This window comes from Artibeus jamaicensis, unplaced genomic scaffold (genome assembly GCF_021234435.1).
Source record: "Artibeus jamaicensis isolate MK-2021 breed Jamaican fruit bat unplaced genomic scaffold, CSHL_Jam_final contig_327, whole genome shotgun sequence".
NCBI lineage: Eukaryota > Metazoa > Chordata > Mammalia > Chiroptera > Phyllostomidae > Artibeus > Artibeus jamaicensis.
In genome coordinates, this window is record NW_026521772.1 from 5,198,055 (window position 1) to 5,220,894 (window position 22,840).

Genomic DNA, 22,840 nt, shown 5'->3' on the forward strand with positions numbered 1-22,840 from the left:
TAGTTCATGAATGCAGGGTTGGAGTAGCGTTTCAGAATCAATCAATGGAATATGCCATGTTAACAGGAGAAAAGCATATGACAGCCAGAAAAGCATATGATAGCTCCATAGATACACAAAAAGAACTTAACATAATCAAATATTCCTTTTTAATGAAATCTCACAGTAAATGAGTGATAGAAGGAACTTTTTCAATACAATAAAAAAGGGCCGGTAAAAAAACCTAATCTTGCATAATACTTATGGTGGAATATCCCTTCTTCTGTGAAACCTGGAAATAGGCAATAACCTTTACTTTTACTGCTTTTATTTTTATTCACCATTGTTCTTTAGATATGAGCTATTTTAATAAGACAAGAAAAAGAAAGAAAGGGCACACAGATTGGAAAGGAAAAAATAAAACTAATTTTTTTCACAGACAATATGATCATATATTTTGAAACTCTAATAGAATCTACAAACTACTAAGCCAAGTTAACAAGGTCACAACAGGCTGTAAGGTCAATATACAAAAAATTAATTCGGTTACATATACTTAAAATGATCAATTGCAAATAAGGAGTTAAGAATGGATTTTAAAATTATAAACGGTAACACAGTCAAATATCTAGGAATAAGTCTGACAAAGTTCTGTAAGCCCTTTATAACGAAAACTACAGAGGATTTCTGAAATAAAGAAATGGTTAAAAAATAGAAGGGCATACCATTTTTATGGATTGAAAATTTCCTATCATTAAGGACCTATTATCCCTCAAGCAAAATACAGGTTCAATATCATTCCTATCAGAACTCTAGTAGACTACTTTGAAGATATAGGCAAGATGATTCAAAAATTGATATGGAAATGTGAAAACTTCAGAGAAGCCAGAACAATTTTGAAAAAGAAGACCTAAGTTATAGGGCTTTCACTGCTTGATTTTAAGATATACTATAAAGCTACTGTATTAAGCTACAAATTAAGGCAGTTTGGTATGGATGCAAGGAGGACAAATAGGTGAGCAGAACAGAACAGAGAGCTACTCACATAGACGGTTGGTTGTTTTTTGACAAAGATGCAAGGTTGCTTCAGTGGGGAAGAGAAAGTCTTCACTAAACCATGCTAAATCAACTGGAGGTTGGTATGGGGGAAAATGAATCCAGGCTTTTATCTGTCTGTAGATAAATATTAATTTGAGAATCTCTTTGAGAATTTGGGGTAGACAAACATTTCCTGGACTGACACAAAAGGCACCAACAATAAAGCAGAACAATTGATAAGTTGGCCTTTGTCAAAACTAAAAATGGATTCTTAAGAAAATGTAGATAGACCACAGGCTGGGAGAAAATATTTGTATAAAATGCATCACTGTTTGTGGTTTTGTTCACCATGGAAGTTTCTGTTACTTTCCTGTGAGTTCAGGAATGCAGGCATCGGCGTGCTGGGTGGATTTATCGGGTCCCTGGGAGGTTTCTGTAAAAGCTATTTCAGAACGCTAGCACATCACACTGCCAGAAGGGGTAGTTAGCTTTTTAACTTCTCAGACTCTCTGTACAGCACAACAGTTTTCTGAGCAGCATGAGGTAAAAATTCAGTTAGAGCACTGCAGTGGCTATCTTATACGTAAGCATAGTTATCTAGCCAAATCCTGTCTGGTGGCCCCTTCGGAAGAGAAGCTTGTATTTGCTCGTTTCCCAGGTAGGAGGCGTTATTACTACAAAGGAGTGGGTCAGACTCTGGAAATTGTGGGCGTGGTGTACGTTTTCCTTTACATGGGGCTCTGGCTCTCCATGAGCATATGTGTTCACCTGTGCGTGTGCGTGCACCTTTTCGGGATGGTGGATGTCGCCACATGTATGTATAGATAATGTTTTCTGATACATATTTTGGGGTAAGAGTGAAAACAGAGGGAGAAGTAATATTTTAACTTAAACTTAGGGTTTATTGAATCTTGGCATGCGGGAGAGCTATAAAAATGGTTAGTATGTATTAGCAGAACACGTTTACTTGCAAAAGGATATGGTTATTATTTAATGCTGTTGAAAATTGGTGCTTTTAATGAGAGTCCATTTCTCTTACTCAAAGGGCAATGTACATTTCCTAATCTCCGCACACAGAGACTATAAATGGAATGCCTCCTGTGGCTTCCTTCCCCCCCCCTTCTCAGGGCAGGACAGAGCATCCTGTAGCAGAGTTCAGGGGCTTTTGTGACCTCAGACCCTGTTCTTTCGGTTGAGTCCATCCTCATGAGTGAGTGACAGAAGGAAAGACAGAAAAGGAAAGGACTGAAAAAGGAAAAACAAAAGGCAGAGGAGGAGAGCACACAGAAATAAAGGAGAGAAAGTTATATCGGAAAGATGTAACAAAACGCTACCCAGATCATCTCAGGCGGCTCATGTCTCCTGGCTTGTAATTTGCCTCTGCAGGCCATTTCGTGGTCAGAAGAATATTGGTTCTGTCCCTGTTTCATTGGATGACCTTGGGCAGGCATTTTAACATCCTCTGGCCTCATTTTAAAAACGAGCATGACATCATGGATTTTGTATTTTTGTGAAAATTAAATGACATGCTGCTTATAAAACATTTAGCAGAGTTGCCAGGACATCATAAACGCAACATAAATAGCAATTAGTGTGATGATCTCAATCCCGTGTCCTCTCGCCACAAGGAAATGGTCTTGCTCCAGATGCTCCTTTCAGCCGCGTGTGTCTTATGTGCGTCGAAACATTCGTGAAATGCGATTGTAAGAAACATGGGCTAACATAAAAATGAGCTAAAAATACAGAGAGATGTAAATTCTAAGCCCCAGTTTTTGTTCCTATATTCCATGGGTATAAAACATCTACTAAATTACTATGGATGTTACTGAACACTTTTGATTCCTGAATGTATCTTAGTCACTCTCCAGGAACAGTGTAGATGGGCCTCAGTCCCTGGGCCACACTCTGAGGATCCCTGCTCCCCGAGGGGCTCACCTACCAATGGCTCTAAGCTCATGAGGGTGGGCTTTGGTAAGGGCAGGCGAGGCCCTTCGAAGCTGTTAGAAGTCCGCACTGTGGTGGGGCCGTGCTCCGAGCCTGCGGCTCCCTCCCAAATGCCTTTATTCATTTGCACACGTCTTGAATGTTCCCAACTCTAGAAAGTCTTCTCCGAAGGAAATCCTCATCAAAAAGCCCTAATCAAGGATGCTTCTTCTGAAGGTGGCGGAGTCATTCAGAAATCCATGCAGGGAGCAGTCAGAATTGTGGTCGAATGGCCTTCAAGTGTTCATTCAGAAGATGAACTTTCCTCCCCTTTGATAGTCACCGGTATTCCTTCCTTTCTGGTGTTGATTTGTGTTATCATTGACCCAAATATCTGGTTTATTTTTTTAAGATTTTAGTTATTTATTTTTAGAGAGAGAAGAAGGGAAGGAGAGAAACATCACTGTGTGGTTGCCTCTCACACACCTCTTACTGAGGACCTGGCCTGCAACCCAGGCCCGTGCCCTGACTGCGAATTGACCCGGCAACCCTTTAGTTGGCAGACTGGCACTCAGTCCACTGAGCCACACCAGCCAGGGCCCAGATATCTGTTTTCAAGTTAATATCCTATGGGGATAAAATAGTGAGAGTCATTCACTCACAATGCTTTGGCATTGAAGAGAACCAGCCACTTTGGGCTTCAGGTTTGGATTCAGTGTGGGTGTGTTAAAGTTAATGTGCTGGGCACCATGATCAGTGTCTTTGGTCTTGTGAGCCCATTGATACAACAGCCCACCGAGGTTGGCATCTTAGTCAAGGTCAGGTATTAGGAAATCAGGCCTCAGAGAGGTTAAATTACTTGCCCATGGTCTGTAATTCAAAGCTGTGTGTTAGTGGGTCTGGATGCAGTTCTTTCTTACCACACATGTGTCGTTGTCTTCGCTGACATTCTGCTACTTCAGTTGTCACTGTGTCCTCATCGGAAAGTGTGTGGCCTGCAGCAGTCTCGAGCCCTCACACCCACCACCTGCCAGCCTTTCAGGAGGACATCTTTGCTTGTACATCACCTGCTTTCATAGCATTTGTCTCTAATAGGCATTGACATTTGCAATGAGGCAATAATTACGTTTTAATGAAGGACTTTGATTAACTGTAAAACACGCTAATTTAAGAAAGACTTCTAAATAAAAGATGATAACCATCAGTGTCAGTGAGACAGCAGAAGGATAAGGTCTCAGTGGCAGCAGAGGACATTTAAGCTGTATTCATGGTGACGCTTTACAGCTTTGGTGTCATTTTGAAAGTTCACATAAAGTGTCCACGAAAAGATGCTGAGCTTATTTTCCATTGACTTGGTTGAGAATTAATTCTTGGTGGTAGAGAGATTGACCACACTACCAGTAGAAAAGGTCTACAGTGGTCATGACTCAAGAGAACCTCCTGAGAAGAGAATACATGATTCTGGAGGTTCTGTTACCTGTAGCCATTCATCCAACACATATCTGTTGAGTTCCTCCTAAGCCCCAGGTACTATTCTTTCTGAGCACCAGTGGTGAACATCACAGAAGAGACCCTTTACTCATGAAGCGTGCGTCCTTGAGAAAAGTCAAAATCTAGGTAGTTGAACAGGGAATCTTTTAGCAACAAACATTATTAATAAAATAGAACAGGTTATTAGCGTACAATGTGACAGGTAATGGGGGTTATTAATTTTGATTCTCTGATCCAGGAAGGCCCGTGAGGTCAGGGAGATAGACCGCATAGCGTCTTGCATCCTCCGGTAAAGAGCTTGGATTTTAACCATGGACGTCAGGGGAGTGTCTTAAGTGTGGAAGGGGGAGTGTGTGATTTATTTTGTATTTCCAAAGTCACCATTTGGTTTTCTCTCACGAGAGAAATGGGGGGTTGGGACAAAGGTGAAAACAAACAGTGAGTGTGAGGGAGGCTATTTGGGACACCCGAAGGTAGCAGGACACCAGAGCAGCCTGGACTCTGGTAAACGTGGTGGGGTTGGGGAGAAGATGGCAAGGAATTGCTCTGGGTTGGATTGGAGTTGCGGTGAGGAAGGAAGATGACTCGAAACCACCCAGCTTGGGTGGTAGTGGTACTGGGCAGTGTTGGTGGGAGAGACAGGAGGGGCAGCGTGGGGGAGAAATTCTGATTGGGCTGTGTTCTGCTTGAGATGCTGATATCAAGTAGACAGTTGTAACAAATGGGTTTGGAGCTCATCGATGAGTCAGGGCTGGAGGTATAACTTGGGTGGCCTTTAGCACAGAGATGATGTGGAGTCCATGGGCCTGTTTGGGTTACCTCCAGGGAGCAGGGAGAGTGGCCAGAGGAGATGACCTAGGCCTGGACTCTGGGGCACACTAACATTTAGAGAAGCAAAGGAGATTGAGAAGAAGCAAAGCAGAGAAGCCTGTCTGGGAGGATAAGCTAGAATCAGAAGAGCCACATAGAGCTCCCACCCTCTGTTAAGTGTGTATGTACATGTTGGACCCCCCACGTTTTCAGGACTGAGACCCAGGACAGAGGTCCCACTCACCCCCCTGGACCTGTCCTCTCTTGTTCCAAATCCCAACACTGCTCTGTGTCCCGGGGTTGCCTCTGAGCGTGGGCAGCTGCTCATCCGGTGAGTAAGCCCTGACGGAGCCGCCAGTGTGCGCTGGGACTGCGGGGGTGACGCTGAGCAAGGGCAGTCCAACACAGTCCCTGCCACCAGGGAGTTTGCAGCATAACAGGGTCACCAACAAGTAGATGGTTGCGAAGAATGTCTGTGGCTGAGGTACAGCTGCTTCTAGCACGGACCGGTGCCCTTTGGGCCAAGGAGAGTTGCTGTGCGAAGCCTTGATTTCCTGTCTGAAAGGTGGAGCTCAGTTGGAGAGCTTCCTGATACCTCCCGAGGACGCAAGTGAATGGGTGTGTGAATGAAGCCTTCTCTGCGACCCGCCATGGTAGACTGTTAAAAGGCGCATGTGTGGAAAGGCCTGGCCAGCCCTTCTGGGTGTGAGCTCCCGTTGGGTGCCTTAACCTCCACCAGGTCTCCACTCTTCCTTCCTTCCCTTCAGGGCCCTCTCAGCATCAGCTTCTCTCTGCCCCAGGTTGTCTTCGGATTCCGGCCCTTCTCCTCACTGTGCACCATTCTGTCAGCTTTGGGTCTTGTCCTTGGTTCTGCTTGTCCACTCCAAAGCAGAAGAAAGGGCTTGTTATAACGGGGAAGAATCCTTTGATGCTGAACCAGGAAGATTTCACCTTCCTGAGCGGAATCTTTAATGTTTGAATATCTGGGGATGTTGAACAAAGCATTGTGGGCAATTCAAAGCTTTTCACAAAGGAGATGTGCCCACACGGTGTGAAGCGGATGATAAACTCGCAGTCACTGCCTCGAACACGGCCGCACCCACTCCTCGGACGCCTTCAAACCTTGGGAGAGGGCGCCGGTTGCCGCAGCTTCTCCGAGGAGTGCAGAAAGTGTCTCCTAAAGGAACATAGCCATTTGTTCTCTGTCAAGATGCCTCTTTCATGCTGTAATTAGAGGGCCGGGAGGGGGAGGGAGAAAGAAGAGTACCACATGTTCTTACTTCCCTGGCTCATCTTTCCTGTACCCCAGGGCTTTGAACCCACTGACATATTGTGACTGAAACATACCCTATGATCTGCAGAGAGAGGGAGAAAGCAACACATTTGCATAGGAGTTTGTGCCAGGATAGTGTCCACCTGCTGAAGCGAGGCAGTGAGGCGGCAAGGCTGGGGGTCAGTCATCAAACAGGAGGGTGGTCAGCATTCTGTTTGGTAACTCTGTGTCTTTCCAGAGTCACGTGGATTCTCTTGACCTCGATGTTTCCAGTCTGCAAAATAGGGATCGAAGTGGGTCCCGGTGCCCTGCTAACAGGCTGTGAGGACAAGCCCGAGAGGCTCAGACCTGGCCGGCGTCACCAGGCCAGAGCGGGCCATTCCTTGCTGGTCCCTGCTGGTGGGCGGAGTCTTTGGGATGAGATAGGGCAGCATTTCAGAATGCATGAGGACCTTTTTGTTTTGATTGTTATTTGCAGCAATTTCTTCATTATATTTTGTCGAAAATCAGTTACCATCTTTTTAGCAGGTGCTGGGAGGGGAGAAAAAGGGAGAAGAGTGAGTACCGGAGAGTGTTTGGGGCTGTCATCTCACGGTCGCAGACAATGCCAAGCACATAGTAGGTGCTCCACAGATTGTACTTTAGAGGCGAAATAAGCACATACGTATATGCAGGCCTTGGTCAGAGCTGTGTGTGTTGCGATACGGTTTTGGGAGCCTCCGTAACACTTGAACTGGGCACTTGCAGCGCTACTCTGGGCTGGTTGCTGTACTTCACACCTGCCTTCTACTCTTTGATTCGGTCCTCAACCACACTTGGAGGCAGTCTGGTGTCTGTGCCGATTTTTCTGATGAGAAAACTGAGGCCCAGAGCGGTTAAGAACTTGACCCAGATTGCACCCTCGTGTAGCCAGGATTCGCACCCAGCTCAGTCCAGTGGCCCAGCTTCTTATCGTCTGCTCTCACAGGCTGGACTGCACCAGCTTCGAGGTGAAGAAGTAAAACAGGAAGCATGCTACTTCTTCATGATATTTTTTATGTGCATGGCCCGGCCTTTCCCCTGCAGCTGCTCAGTCAAATAAACAAACAAGGTCTCCATGGCAAGAAGAATGACGAGAAAAAAAGACCACATGTTCCCCGAGAGCCCGGAAGAAATCTGCCTCTTCGCACTGTCATGACTGAGAAGTGTCGAGGACGTACAGCGGCCCTGGCTTTAGAACCCACAGATTGCAGGGGTGCTCCGGGTCAGCCACCAATCTGTTGGCTTTGGACCAGCAAGCCACCCAACCTCCTGTGTCTGGGTTTCCTCCCATGTAACAGGCAAGGCTTGGAGAGGTGGTTGGCAGGTCCTCCCACCTGGTGTGCTGCTCTGGGGCACCCGAAGCCTTCCTGTCATTGCTCTGGGCCCACAGCAGAGGGGTGGGTGGGATACAGCGCTCTAGGGCAGGTCGGTGTCCACCGTCACTGCTGTGGGGGAGGGGCTCCTGCACATCAGAGGGGCCCTCCCAAGCCCCTCATCTCTAAGAAAGGGTGACGTAGCGTGTGTGAGGCAGTGCCTGAGCTCACGCATCCATCCTGCCCGTCGGAGTCAACACTGGGCAGCGTTCAGAGGGCTGCGTGCTCTGCAGACAGCCCAAGTCTCCTTAAATCCTTTCTGGAGCAAGGCAAGAAGGGGTGAGGGGTAAACAACTGTGATACAGTTGAAGTGGGTGACCTTCAGTAAGGTGTTTGCCTTCTCTGGGCTGTGTTTGCTCCTCTCTGCAAAGGGAGAAAAGGTCCCCCAGCCCCCTAAGAACTCCGAAATGCTGTTTTACCCGCTGTCCTGCAACCCACTTCCCAGTGAGCCTGAAATTAAACCACTGCCAACACACAGTTGCCTCTCTGATGCCCCCCAGATTTCCCTGTTTTAGAACATATAGTGTTGAAGAAGCTCTTCTTGGTGGCTCCCCCAAATTCTTCCTTCTGGAAGCAGACACCTTCCACAAAGACGGGGAGCAAGGAAGTACTTGGGAAATACGGGCCCTCAAGGTTAACAGGGATGTGACCATGTGGCCACTTGCAGGCTTGGCAAAGTCTGTCTACATACGTGCCTCTGTGCGCCAGTGTGAGCATGTGTGTGTTCACTTCAGTGTGTGTGTGTGTGAAGTGTACAAGTGTGTACAGGAGTGTGAGTAAACAGATCTTTGACTCACATAGGCAACCCCTCCTGGCTGGCTTTGTCTCCCTGTGGTTGCCATGACAGCAGCGAGGGCCTCCGCAGCAGTAAACGGAGCTTCCTGAGCGGACTGAGTCAGGAGGTGGGTCTGGAGCCAAAGGCCAAACTGGAGCCAGATGGTCCCCCATCAGAGTGTCTCTCGTCAAAGCCGACCTACCAGAACAGCTTCCTCCCCAGGTCACTGTAGAGACACCCACCCAGGTGCCCTGGGACCGCGGTGGCATAACATGGGCAGGGATCTCAGGCTAGAGTGAGGTTTCAGTGTGGGCCTCACTTCTGTTTTCCCAAACGTTAGTCACCACACAGTAACTCCTGGATACGTGCCTGACCAAAGCCCTCCCATTACCCGGTGAACTAAAACCAGGCACTTTAATTGATCAACATACAGATGAGATACTTTCTAAATCAGCTGTGACAGTGGCTCCCTTAGTTCCATAAATACCAAGGAATTTTAATCTTAACCTAAATATGACTATATAGACTGCTTGGCTGCCTTGTGGTACCAAACATCCCTCCACAGTCACACAGGAGAAAAGTTTTGGGTGCTATACTTTGTGATGATGTATCTAGTTTTAACACTTCATCTAACCATGAAAAACATGGAATTGGTTCTGTATCCACAGTTGGTTTTTGCAAATGGTGCCTCTCATGTAAACTGCTGGAAATCAGAAGTGGTGCAGATTCACTGACTGGGATTAAAGACGAACATTGTCCTTAACCATGCAACACGAAGAGATCAGTCTCGCCCGGAGCTCCCACGGTTGAAGTTTAAGATTTAAAAACCCAAATCTTTCCTACCTATGTGACAATCGAAATAGAGGCCTGCTCCAACTCATCTTCTGTTTATTTGTGTGAGAGAGACCTGGGGAACCAGGGGAACCACATCCAGAAATTACGGATAACAGACCCAGGCAAGACGTAGTATCTCCAACACAACACAACTTGTATTTCCGGCCAGTGTTGCTGAGATACAGTCGGCACATAGCATGGTATTAGTCTAAGGCCTACAACGTGGCGATTTGAATGTCTGCTGTGAAATTATTACTGCCGTAGGCTAACATCCATCCCTTCAGACAGTTTTTTCCTCGTGATGAGAACTCTTAAGATCTACTCTTAGAAAATTTCAGTTATGCAATACAGGGTTACCAACTGTAGTCACCATGTTACGTGTTAGAGTCTCCGACTCTATTCACCTTGTAACTGGCAGTCTGTCCCTTTCGACCCCCTTCCCCCTGAGCCCCCCGCTCCCCCCGCTCCCCCCCCACCTCCTCTGGCAACCACCAATCAGTTCTCTGTTCTCAGGTTCAGGTTTGTGGGGTTTTTCCTTTTAGATTCCATTTTACGAATAAGATCACACAGTACTTGTCTGTCTCTGCCTGACTTTTCATAAAGTTTTCAAGGTCCATCTGTGGTGTCTCAAATGGCAGGACTTCCTTTTCATGGCTGAACAATATTCTACTTTATATAATGTATTATATATATTTAATATGTGTATCATATCATCTTTATCCATTTAACCATCAGTGGACATTTAGGTTTTTCTGTGTTTGGCTGTTGTAAATAATGCTTCCGCGAATACAGGGACACACACATCTTTTTGAATTAGTGTTTTTGTTTTCTTCCGATATGTCACCAGAAATGGGAATGCTGAATCATGTGGTAGCTCTATTTATAGTTTTTTGAGGAACTCCATGCTGTTTTCATAGTGGCTGCACCAGTTTATTTTCCCACAAATAGTGCAAAAGGGGTCCCTTTTCTCTGCATCCTCACCAGCATTTGTGATCTGTTGGCTTTTTTATAATAGCTATTCTAATACGTGTGAGGTGATATTTCATTGTGGTTTTGATTTGCATTTCTCTGATGATTAGTGATGTTGAGCTCATTTTCATGTACCTATTGGCTATGGGTATATTTTTGGGAAAATGTCTATTCATTTCCTCTGCCCACTTCTAATCATTTTTTTTTTTGCTATTGATCTGTATGAGTTCTGTGTACATTGTGGGTACTAACCCCTTCTTAGATGTATGGTTTGCAAATATTCTCTCCCATTTCTCAGGCTGTCTTTTCACTGGATCTCTCGTTGTTCAGTGTCATACAAGGTTCCAGTGCGGACTCCAAAATAAACCCGATGTGTTCCTGCCCCTGGTTGTGGGCTGAGGATTTCTGTGACCCTCTGGTGCCAGCAGTGACAGGAGAGGAGACTGAGACTGAGAGGTTGCTGACCAGGTCCTTAACAACAGGTGTCCCCTGGGGGTGGAGCTCTGAGAACAGTCCTGGTAGCATTTACGCTTGAGCGTTTGGAGATCTATTTCCACTCCCCCTGTTTGGGATTCTGAAGTCTAGGTGCATCCCACCTTGAGTTCTGTTACATCTGTGGGGGCTGGCACACTGGATGGAGCCAAGCAAAAATAGCTCATTGCCTACCTCTTACCCTAAGCCACAGTCCAAGGCCAAGGCCAAGAGGACTCAGAGGCCATGAGTTCTCTTCTGCTATCAGCCACATTGTCTCCTGTTGCTTAGTCCAAGGCAGCTGGATAAACTGAGCTGTGTGGAAGGCCTCTCCTTGAGTTACCTTTCAGTAGGAAGTCTTTCAGTGGTTGTCATCTGAATAAGGACAGTAACGGTCATCCGCTTTGCCTTTGCAAAAGCATCGTCATCTGAATAAGCCCCAGGATCCTTTGGGTAGGGGAGAAAGGACTTTGGTTCTCTGGAAAAGGGCAGAGTTGGGGGAACCAGTGGGAGGAACACACCTCCCTTTCCTGGGTCTGGCCATGGATGTACTCACGGGGAGCGGTGGGTGGGTCGACTCCAAGGTTAGATAAGTTAGTTATTTTTGACAGGTCGTGGAGTCCAAATCCCGCTTGTCCCTGTTTTCTCCAGAATGCAGGACGCATGTAAATCAGTGGTGACCGTGATAAGGACGCAGAAACCAAGCGCTGCATCGCTCACGGTGCTGTGAGTTTCATACTAGGTCTCTGTTACCCCAACACAGAGTGATGGATTTTCATACTGCTCTGCTATTTAAAAGGGGGCTCTTTTAGGAAAGACACAAAAACTCTTGTTTTTATATCCTTATTTTCCTCCATGCCGGGCTGAAACAAAATAAATTCCCTTTGTAGATCTTAAAGGTTGACATCTACATGGCATAGAAGACAGTGGAGGCTTCTTGGAAACTGCCTTTAACCTGGCATTGGAGGACATTGGCTTGAATTCCAGCTAATGGACCAGAGCCTTTCTGAAATCTCCCAGGGCTTTTGCAAATACAAGTGAACTAACTGACCTGAAAGTCCTTTGTAAATGAAAAACTTCGCACACGTGTTAGATGACTCTGAGTTGGTCTCAGTGTGTTAATTTCACCATCCATGGAATCAGAGTACTGGGCCTCGGATCCATCTTCCTGGGTCCTGGTTGGAATACAATACGACATCAGCTCTGCCTGGCCCCGTGGAGCCTGCAGACCAGTCGGGAGATGAGCCAAGGGCACAAACAATGATGACAGTGAGGGAGGCGGCGAGAGGTGTCATTAAAGACACGGGTGCTGGACTTTCTACCCTGGGCTCCCAATGGAAAAACAGAAAAGGGCCACCAGATAAACAGAAAGCAGAAGTCCCCAGCACGGCTCTTCCCCCACTGAGATGCATTTGCCTTGAGGAGCCATCCCCATGGTGCATGCTCTTTGTTTACTTCCTGTAGCAAGAAGCTTCTTAAAAAGCCCAGGCCAGATTGGTCGGGCTCTGGGCTTGTGAGCCCAGCGGAGATGCCAGGTGGGAGGGTGGGAGGAAAGGGGGACTGCGATGGCCGAGGAGAGCAGGGGAGCCAGCTGGTGGGACCCGGAGCCAGGAAACTTCCAAGTACACAGGGAGGTTAGCCTGGGTTTGTTGGCCTGTCCCACCGCAAGTCAAGGACATTCAGGGGCCAGCGAAGAGGAGACACACTGCATACTTTGTGGACGAATTGCACAGAGATTTTAGTGGAACCAACAAAGAGCCCTGGAGGTGACCAGGGGTTACCTGGCTGCTGGGGCGTCCCCACAGAGTCACCTGGCTGGCTTCGGCTCCGTGCAGGGAGGGCACTTGCATTTACTTCAGGATCCAGGGTGGTGCTACTGGTGTGATCGCCAAGTCAGCCTGGATATTTTTAATTAAAAAAAAAATCAATTGAACATATACCCTGTGCCAGGCCTAGCCTCATCCGGGAGGACACAGCGTTAAGAACGACACAGTGTCTTCACCAAAAGCTCACACAAAGGAGAGGGTCACACACACAGCACCGCAAAGGCTTGACTGGTCCACCGGCCGTAGGGAATAGAGGAAAGGGAGGCCAGACGACTAAGGCCTGGGGGGCCCGGGGGTTGGGAGCAGAGAAGAAAGTGAAACAGAAGAGGTGACATTCCAGCCTGGCCTCGAAGAAAGCTTCTAACAGACTCAGGCCGGGAGGCAGCGTGAACCCAGCCTCGAACCACCGGCACTGCCTCTTCAGGAACTGCGAGAGCACGCCGGGGTCGGAATGCACCCCGAGGTGGCAGCCGGCGGCGTGCAGGGGGTGGGCGGGAAGGTGAGGTTTGAAAAGAAAGGTCCAGGTCAGACTGAGGAAGACTTCGAAGGCCTTGTCAGGTGTGTGTGCTCCATTTAGCAGCAAGCGGAGGAGGCTGTGCGGTGGGGGGATGTTGGAACAGATGGAATTGAGAAGATCAGAGGGTCATGGTTTCTCTTAGTGGCGGTGGCCTTGGATACTTGCCTTCTCAAAGGGCCACTTAACTCCCCCTTAGATTTGGTTTTCTGAGCGGAAAAATAAAGACCTCACTCCAGATGCTAAAGGATAATTGTGTTCTTTGGTCGCCGCCTGCTTAAAGTCTTTCTTTGTCAAGGTCTTGTTCGAAAGCTCCCTGGATTCCCCCAGAGCGTAGTTGAAACACTGAGGTACGCACCTATGAAAGGGTCGGGTGAACAACCGCCAACATGCCCCTCCCCCCCCTCCCCCGCCCTGGGCAGATGTGCAGGCGGGAAGAGCTCCGACCCTTGCAGCAGACACCACTGGGCTCCACACCTGGCTGCCTTTGTTTCTTGCACTCGGACAAGTTGCCTAACTTTCCAATTGAGGCTAAAAATACCTGTTCTGCCCCCTTTGCAGAGGGTTGTGACGATTGAGGAAAATATACCGAGGTGCTTAAAAATTAGAAAGTGTCCCACAAATACTGCTCACTCTTTTAGGTTATTATTTTAGGTTGGGAAGTGATCGTGCCTGGCACTTGTTTTAGAAAGGTAAGTCCAGTGACTCTGAGATGGAGAACATGGAGGGAAGAGGGGCAGGCGGTGAGAGACCAGTGGTGGTCCTGGGAGGGGCCGGGCAGGAGAGGACTGGGTCCTGGACCAAGGCAGCGAGGGTGAAGTGGCAGGGTGGCTCTCGTGTCCCTCTGGAGACGGAACCAACAGAAAAGCACGCTCATCGGGTGGGAGGGATGAAAGGAAGACAAACGGTCAAAGGTAAGAACTTTGATAGCCGGGGACACCATGAACGCAGCCAGCTCCTTGTCCCTTTCTGACTGCTGAAATCCGTAAATGGCAGTGAGGAAAGGAGGGAACCCCAGGACTGGAATTGTCATCTGGCCACGCACTGGCCCTGGCACCCTTCTTTTTGGCCCTCCTCCTTTCTGTCCCCCACAACACTCTCAGCAGAACCCACCAAACCTGAAGCCACACCCAGGAGAATTTCTCCTTCCATCATGCCTGATACCCAGGCCCTCAGCCCGGCAGTGAGCATTAGAAGGTGTCTGTGCCAAGGAATCCATCTCTGTGGTCTCTGCCCATGCCCTGCCTGGGGGCTGGGGCATGTCCCTCAGTCCCTGGCTCGTTTCTTCCTCTCTGGCCATGAGGGAGTGGCTGGCAGGACCCACAGTGGGTGCTGGACTCCCTCACCTTCTATGAGCACCTCTTTATTTATTTATTTATTTATTTATTTATTTATTTATTTATTTATTTATTTATCTTTAGTGAGGAAGGGAAGGGGAGAGGGAGAGAAATACCAATGTATGGTTGCCTCTCGTGTGTCCCCTGCTGGGAACTGGCCTGCAACCCAGGCATGTTCCCTGACTTGGAATTGAACCGCAATACTCTGGTTCCCAGGCCTGCGCTCAATCCACTGAGCTACACCAGCCAGGGCTAGGGACACCTCTTTGTTTACGAGGAGCCCCTTGTCAGCTTCCAGGGCAGTGGGCAAGGCAAGCCCCTGAGCCACGGCCGGGAGGTGCTACTCTCACAAGGGCGATTCTTGCCTGGAAGGGGGTGGTGATGGGAAGGGAATCAGGAGGGGCTGTTTCTGGCGGAGCCTGTTAGCAAATGAACATTACTTGTTGCCTGTTTGCTCACGCATTGAATTGGGTCGTGTTTCTCTCTGCCAGGCAGCCCGAGTGGCTCTTCTCTCTTGTTTTCCATGAGGCTTCGTCTTTTTCTTGTCTGTGTCATAGAGTAGCTCTGCTCCCCTGTGCCTGGCCGTGGACTCAGTCTTGCCCCTGGCCCTCACCTTGGCTTTCCCTCTGTCCCACTATCTCCCCTCTGCCCACCCCACCTTCCCGCTGTCTTCCCCCTGCAGTCCGGGTGCCCAACTGCACGCTCCTTTTCCTACTCTCCTCTCCCAGCTGTTTTCACACGGCGTCTCAACCCTGCAAGGCACCCATGTCACTGGTCTTCATTGACAGCCACTCTTGAGCACCACAGGATATGGAACCCCAGAGGAAGCACGGCATTCTGGTTCAAGTTCAGATCCAAGAGCAAGTTACTTTTCTTCTCGAAGCCTTATTTCTTCATCTGTTAAACAAGAATTTTATAATAGTGCTTACTTCGTCGGGCAGTTGTGAGGATGACAGGAGTTAATGGGAGTGAAAAACTTCATACGGGGCTGATGTATAAGTGATCAATGTACATTAATCGCTGTTGTATTTAAAAGCATAAGGAGTAGCCGTGCCTGTTGGAGGGTTAAGAGCCTCTATTGTAGCTGGGGCGTGGAACTTACAGTGTTTTGAGACGGAGTTTGTCGTGGGACTAAGACAACACCTTTCCAATTAGAGCAAGTGGAGGGTGTTAGTGCCGGCAGGAAGGGAGATGATATGGGGGGGGTCTTGAGAAGGCCGAACGAGGTGCTTTTCTGAGCAACCTTTGAAGGAGGCCGTGGCTGCAGCCTGGGGCCACAGAGCGGGGAACGGGGTGCCCAGAGGCGCCCGCTCAGTCTCTGCCTCCTCCTCGCTTCACCCTTTCCCTGAGTCAAGGCACTACTCGACCCTAGTGAACCATGTCCTCCTTGTCCCCAGGGAATTTGCCAAAGAGAGAGAAAGAGTGGAGAACCGGAGAGCTTTCATGAAGCTGCGGCGCCAGCAGCAGATTGAGCGGGAGCTGAACGGGTACCGCGCCTGGATAGACAAAGCAGGTGAGGCTGGTGGGGGGGCAGGGGCGCGTGGCGGCTGGTGGCAGGCTGCACAGGCAGCAGGGACGTCCCTGCCGCTCACTCCCAATGCCTCCGTGCAAAGAAGCGGCCTAGACCAGAGCAGACAGAAGCTCTAGATGCCTCATTCGCTTTGGGGTTCCCTACAGGTCCCACTTTCCTTTATCCGGCACCTAATTGTCCCTGTTCTTCTATTAAACACCTTCGTGAGACAGGCACGTTAGCAAGGTGAACTGAGTAAAAGGTGACGGAACCCAGTCCTGGAGCTGAGTTTGGGCTCGTGGCGTTTTGTGCTACTGATACCGATAATAGTAACAAGAATCCGTTCACTCCACAAGTGTTTACCGCAGGCTCTGTCGTGCGGGCCCTGTTCCAGCACCTGGGCACAGCTATGAGCCAGGGCTCTGCCCTTGTGGGGCGCATTACCCCCTAGTTGGGCGAGGCAGCAGCGAGCAAAACAGTCCATAAGTAACTTGTAGAAGGTGATAACATCCAATGAAAACAGGTGCAGGTAAGGCCGTGGGGTGCGGGGGAAGTTGCAGCTTTAAATAGAGGGGTCAGGGTAGACATATTTGGGGGCCTCTTGAAGGAGATGACGGGGTGAGACACAGGAAGATCTGGGGGAGGAATACTCCAATGCCAAGGCTGTCATGTGGGAGTGGCCAGCTGTGCTGCAGGGTCAGGAGTGGGTGGAGCAGGTGAGGGGATTGGGTGTGGCCAGCATCGTAAGGGCGAGTCAGGCAGGAACCACTGGAGGGTTTTGACCAGGGGCCACACCCCGATTTAAGGTCCAGAAGGGGTGCTTGGTGGCTGCATTGAGAATAGACAACAGGAGGACGAGGCCAGGAGCAGGGGGACCAGCTGCGAGGCTGGCACAGGAAGTCGGGGAATGGAGGATGGTGAGGACTGGTTTTGCCTCTTCCCTGCTTTGTCATCAGTTCCTCCTGCTGTGGCTCTGCCTCAGGAATAATTCTTGCCCAGCCCTGGGCATAGGTACAAACCCATCATGATTTCATTAACCCCCAGAGCCGCCAGGTTCAAGCTGGACCGTGGCTTGGCTGTGTATGAGGGACAGCGACCCGCCCATCCCTGTCAGTGAAAAGACTGCGTTTACTTGCCTCACTGTTTTAAAGGTTGGCTTGCACTGGTCTCATTTATCTTCATTTTCTTCCTGAGCAGAGTGCACCTTTTTTAAATGAAAGTCACACATGACTGTCATTGCCTTTTCTCTGGGCCGGGTCGGAAGCGTAGCACTGATGTGAGGTCTCTCGGGAAAAATTTGGAATGTGATTTGAGGTCCAGTTGCCTGAGCCTCCCTGCACTGGGAGAGAGGTGGGGGGACAACTCCATGACACTGCTGCCCGACAACACACAGAGCCTCTGCCAGCTCTGGGGTCCACTTTTGACTGTCTGTCCAGGTGAGGGAGAGTGTGATTGAAAATGCCACTTCAACGCCACATAACAATCACCACCCCCTCTTTGGGACTCTGCCTTTCTCTGCCTCCTCTGGAAGCCAATCCGTGTGCGTTCGATGCGCCCTTTTCTCCCGCCCTTTCTCCTCTGAGGCTCCCGTGTGGGGGTGACGGTGACTGTCCCTCTCCCTTCCCAGAATGGTAACTCAGCAGGTCCGTCCCAACTGTCACTGGCGTCCTGGGTGGAGGAGCCATCTGACCGACCACCCTAGTGAGTGGGCTGGCAGCAGAGCCAGGGGGAGCCCTCCGCCCCGACAGGGCCCAGGCAGCCGGGATGCTGCCCCTTGTGGCCCTGCTTTCCACAGCCAGGCAGGGTGGCAAAGCGGCACTTTCTTCCAGTTGGCAAAGCCGGCTCTCTCCTCCTTCTAAGAAAAAAGACGCACCGCGACGTCAACTTGTGCTTCCTGGCCCTTCCCTTCGCAAATGGAGCATGAGTGAATCAGAGACATATGGGTTACATTTCCCTGGAAAGACGCTCTCAAGTTCGGAAGCGAATTTGGCAAAAGGCATTGGGGAGTGGGGGTTTCAGCATATCCAGAGCCCTCGAGTGCTTCCGAGACACACTCAGCCGCTCCACACAACTCCCGCTGCTGCGGGGGTCCTCAGACCTGCCACCCCAGAGCCTGGGGTGGGCACCGTGCACCAGACAGGACTCTGCCTGAGGTCGTTCAGGTTGCTATGCGGTATTTTAACAAGTACCTATTTTAAAGGATGCCCTCAAAATGTGCTGTCCAATGACTTTAAAACCCTCTTTGTCTGCATCAAGGAGCATCCCTCCAATAACACTTAGCCTATTAACTTAGAGTTTCGCCGGAGGCTGTACTTAAAAAAGAAAAAGCTAAACATTAGCATTTGGAATAATGGCATCCTTCCTGGTGTCCTCTGGGCCTAAAACTGTCCTCCTCCCTGCAAAATACATTCATTATATACTCTCAATTTTATATGCAGGTGGAATTGTGGTAATGAGCTGACCCTCTTCTGCTTGTCCTTGAACTTGTTACAAGTGCTTAAGTCACTGTCCTTTAATAGGGCCTGCTGCAGGCTTTCCCCGGCAGCTGGAATTCTCAGCAACGATAGCTCAGGTCTGTAAACTGTTGTATTATGGGCCAAGTGAAGGTGGGAACCCCAACTCCATCCCACATCTCTGCAAATACAGGACTACGAATCCCACTAGACACGGGCTGTTTTGTTGGCAAGTTTGCAGGGATGCCAGTGAGGCTTATCCTGACAAGTCTCAGAAAATCGAGTCCTGCCGATGTTGACGCCTCTCTGGGGTACAGGGCTGCTCTTGGGGAGGTCAAGGGACAGTGCGGTCCTTTTCCAAACACCAGCACCCAAATACATTGTTCAAAACCAGCCAGTGCTGCCATTCTGCGACAGCCACCGGTACCCAACCATTCAACTGAATTCTCACACTAAGTGCCCCGCACACTTAGGGCACACCCCACAGGTTAAAGACAGTCCCACAAGCCTGTCTCCACTTCAGAGGCCAGCTACAAGCAGGGTCCCCCAGAGACCTGCATTTCTGCACCACTGACCACAAACTTAAGGGGTTCCAGGTTTGACGATTCACTAGAGCAACTTCCAGAGCCCAGGAAAAACTAGCTTACTAACACCAGCTTATTGTAAAGGCTGCAACTTGGGAACAGCAAAGGGAAAAAAGATACAGATCAAGGTGCGGGGCAGAGTTTGGGGGGCGGGCACGGCCATGCCCTCTCGGGACGTGCCACCCTCTCAGTCTTTTGGCGTGGTCATCAACCCAGAAGTTCCCTGAGCCCCACTGTTTAAGTTTTATAAAGGTTCCATCACATTGGCATGATTGATCAAACATTGGCCATGGGTGATTGATTAATCTCCAGCCCCTCTCCCTTCCCAGGAGGTGGGAGGGGGAGAGGGGCTGAAAGTTGGAAAGCCCTCTAATCCTAAAGTTGGTGTTTCTGGTTACCAGCCCCCATTCTTCCGCTGCCGCCCCCCACAGTGAGTCATCTCATTAGCACACAAAGACGATAAATTTCAAGGATTTTAAGAGTTCTGTGTGCCAGGAACAGATCATGGACAAAAACCAGCATCACGGGGACATGTCCATGATGGCCCCAGCTTCTGGGGGTGGGGGGAGCCAGTCTACAGGTGCAGGCTAGGGCCCACCCCTGGCTCTCAGCTCCTGAATGAGCGGGTAGGTGTTAAGTTGCAGCCATTGGTGGGAATGGTTTAAGGGGTTAGCAAAGACAAGAACCTGGGTGGGTAGAAGGAAAACCAGAAATGGGAAATTTTCATTTCTATCTATTCAGGGGCTTTTAGTCGAAAAGATCAACTCACCTCTCACGGGAATCCTCCTGAACCAGTGGGTCAGACACAGCCGAATTTTACCCACCTTCCCCCCAGCACCCTCACGAAGGACTTCCTTCTGGTCTGATGTGTCCCTGGAGTGCCCGGTGACCGGGATGGCTCTCTGCTGCCACAGCCTGTGACTGACCAGGAGCCCTTTCTTCAATCTCTGCTGCCCGGGAGCCAAAGCCCTTTCTGAGGGATTTTCACTTTGCAAAATACTTTGCCATTCACAGATAATTGACTAAACCATTTGTCTCCATGTAGAGGAAGTCATGCTTGCCGAAGAAAATAAAAATGCTGGAACGTCAGCCTTGGAAGGTAAGGCTCCAACCAGTGCCCCCCTCCACTTGCATTGTCCCCTGAGCGTGGCAGTCTGTCTCGACCGAAAGAGGAGAAAGAAATGCGAGAGGGGCGCTCTGGGATTTGAAACCAAAGTCTCTGTCATAGCATCCCTCCTGCTTTACAAAGAAGGGGATCGAGCCCCAGACTTAAATGCTTTTTAGAGTGATGATAACCTGAGTAACTTGGTTCCAGGGCGTGTCATTGATAATGCGCCATAGAACTTTCACTACCCAACAAATGGCTCACAAAGGGATCTTCTCCGAAAATCTGTGGGGTCCCTCGGACCACTTTCGTTACCAGGAGGTGGCCTCGTTTACTGGGAGCCCGCACATAGGTGGCGTGCCCGTCCCTCTACTACATGTGGACGGGCTCTGGGGCAGATGCCGGAGTCCTAGTGTTTCAGAGGCACCTCTGAGTGCAGCAGTCATGTCTCTGTGGACACTTGCCACTTCTGTAACGCTGGCTCAGGTATTTAAGGGCAGTCGCCTGTGCCACAGAGGCCTCCGGCCCACAGCCCTCATTTTGACCAGAACGAGGTGGTTGTGCGTGTTCTCACCCACCCACCCCTGTCCTGGCACAGTGCTTCGGAGGGCCACCATCAAACGCAGCCGGACGGAGGCCATGACCCGAGACTCCAGCGATGAGCACTGTGTCGATATCTCCTCTGTGGGTGAGTGGAGCCAGCTGGGTCCTTCCCTTCCCGGACCCTCCCAGGAAAGGGAAGAGGCCGCCTTTAGAGAAGCACCACTGGGAGGCAGAGAATCTAAAGAATCCAGAACCGAGGGATGTTCCAACCAGATTTTGCTGGGTATAATGCGCAGTTTTTTTGCTCAAATTTTTGAGGGAAAAATAAGGATGTGCGTTATACATGGGCAGTGCTAAGTCTGTATGTCTATGAATGGTTTTAATTCTTTCATTGATGCTTTCGTGTTAACTCTAGAAAGCAATAATGATAACCGTATGCAGAATAATAATACCCTGGAAAATGACAATAGGTTTTGTATCTAAATATATAAATAAATAAATAATTGAATTAAAAAATTAAAATGAGATTTTTTTTTTTTTGCCTGAAAGTTTGGGCCAAAAATGTGGGTGTGCATTATACACGGCAAAATGCGGTATTTAGAAAGGAATGTAATCTACATGACATTGACTTAGGAAAAAATGGACCAGGGGATACTGTTCACAGAAACATGGCCATGCTCAGGGCTGAGAGTCCCACCCAGATCCTTCAGGTGGCGTCATGTGTCCGTTTGCCAGTTCCCTCCTCTGTGAGATCCCACTCTGAGGTGTACTGAGAAGATCTGGAGGGTCTGTGGCTCCCAGGACCCCCCCTTGGAGAAGCCGCAGTCATTCGTTTAACTCCAGGGCCTCCTCTCCTTCCAGCCTTTCCTGTGACATCTGTACAAATTCCTAATGACAGCCCTTTAACATGACTGCGTTCAGTCCCAGGCTCTCTCAGAGATTCTGGCTGATGGCAGATGTTTCCTCCTCTGGAAAAGGGAAGGGTCTCCGTCCTTGAAAGCAGAAGAGACGCACGCAGTTCACTGCCGTGACAGGCTGCCTGGGCCACAAAGACAGCAGCAGAGTCACTCTGGTGCCTGAAGCATATTTAAAAGGGAGGGCCGGAGAGAAGCCCAGGCCGTTACAAGCCTGAACACGATCCTGTTATGATTCAAGACACCCGGTGTATGGCTGGTGGTCTGCCCCGGGAATCTTCACTAACGAGCCCAGAGGAAGAGTAGGTTTCTCTGCTGCAGAAACTGCTGAACACGGCTATTCCTGGGGCCTGCAGCCGGGCGGGCACTTTGCTGCGGCTCTAACACCACCCACCTTGCCCTTCGGACGCCCCCTCGACACAAAGGGTGATCTTTGTCAAAGCCTCATGTTTCTCCTTACTTCTCCCCCACAGGCACCCCTCTCGCCCGAGCCAGCATCAAAAGCACAAAAGTGGATGGCGCCTCCTATTTCCGGCACAAGGAAAGGCTTCTGCGCATCTCCATCCGCCACATGGTTAAGTCCCAGGTGTTTTACTGGATAGTGCTGAGCCTTGTGGCTCTCAACACTGCCTGTGTGGCCATCGTCCATCACAACCAGCCCCAGTGGCTCACACACCTCCTCTGTGAGTGACCTGTGACTGCTGGCGCTCGGGGCAGCTGGACTGGGGTGTGAATGTCAGGGCGGGCACCATGCCAGGCCTGGCGGTGGTTCTGGCTGCCCAGAGTCCCCCCACTTCACATTGTGAGGGAGGCCAGAGAAGTCCCCAAGGAGACGGCATTGTCACAGAACCATTCCAGTCCGTCATTCATTGCTGAATCAGATGAACAAATCTTTGCTGATGAGTCAACAAGGCAGAGTTACAACTGGAGCCTTCCACTTAGTATTCTGGGGAGGCTCACCGGCACAGGGAGTTTTGGTCACCAAAGTCCTGGGGCAAAAGTTCTTAGGGCGACGGATGCCTCTGTAGACCAAAAAGGGGATTTAAGGGGTACCTCTGGGTAAGGCTGCCAGTGGGTGTGAGTGGGGCTCCGGGAGG

General features: G+C 49.7%; 1 protein-coding gene across 1 annotated transcript in view; it reads left to right on the forward strand.

Annotated features, from left to right (window-relative positions):
- Window positions 1-22,840, forward strand: part of CACNA1E (calcium voltage-gated channel subunit alpha1 E) — a 403,397-nt gene that overhangs the window by 307,975 nt on the left and 72,582 nt on the right. The window contains exons 10-13 of the mRNA XM_053663734.1: window positions 16,032-16,147; window positions 20,227-20,280; window positions 20,885-20,974; window positions 22,217-22,426. Of these exons, the coding sequence (XP_053519709.1) occupies window positions 16,032-16,147; window positions 20,227-20,280; window positions 20,885-20,974; window positions 22,217-22,426 (470 nt within the window). The remainder of the gene's footprint in view (window positions 1-16,031; window positions 16,148-20,226; window positions 20,281-20,884; window positions 20,975-22,216; window positions 22,427-22,840) is intronic.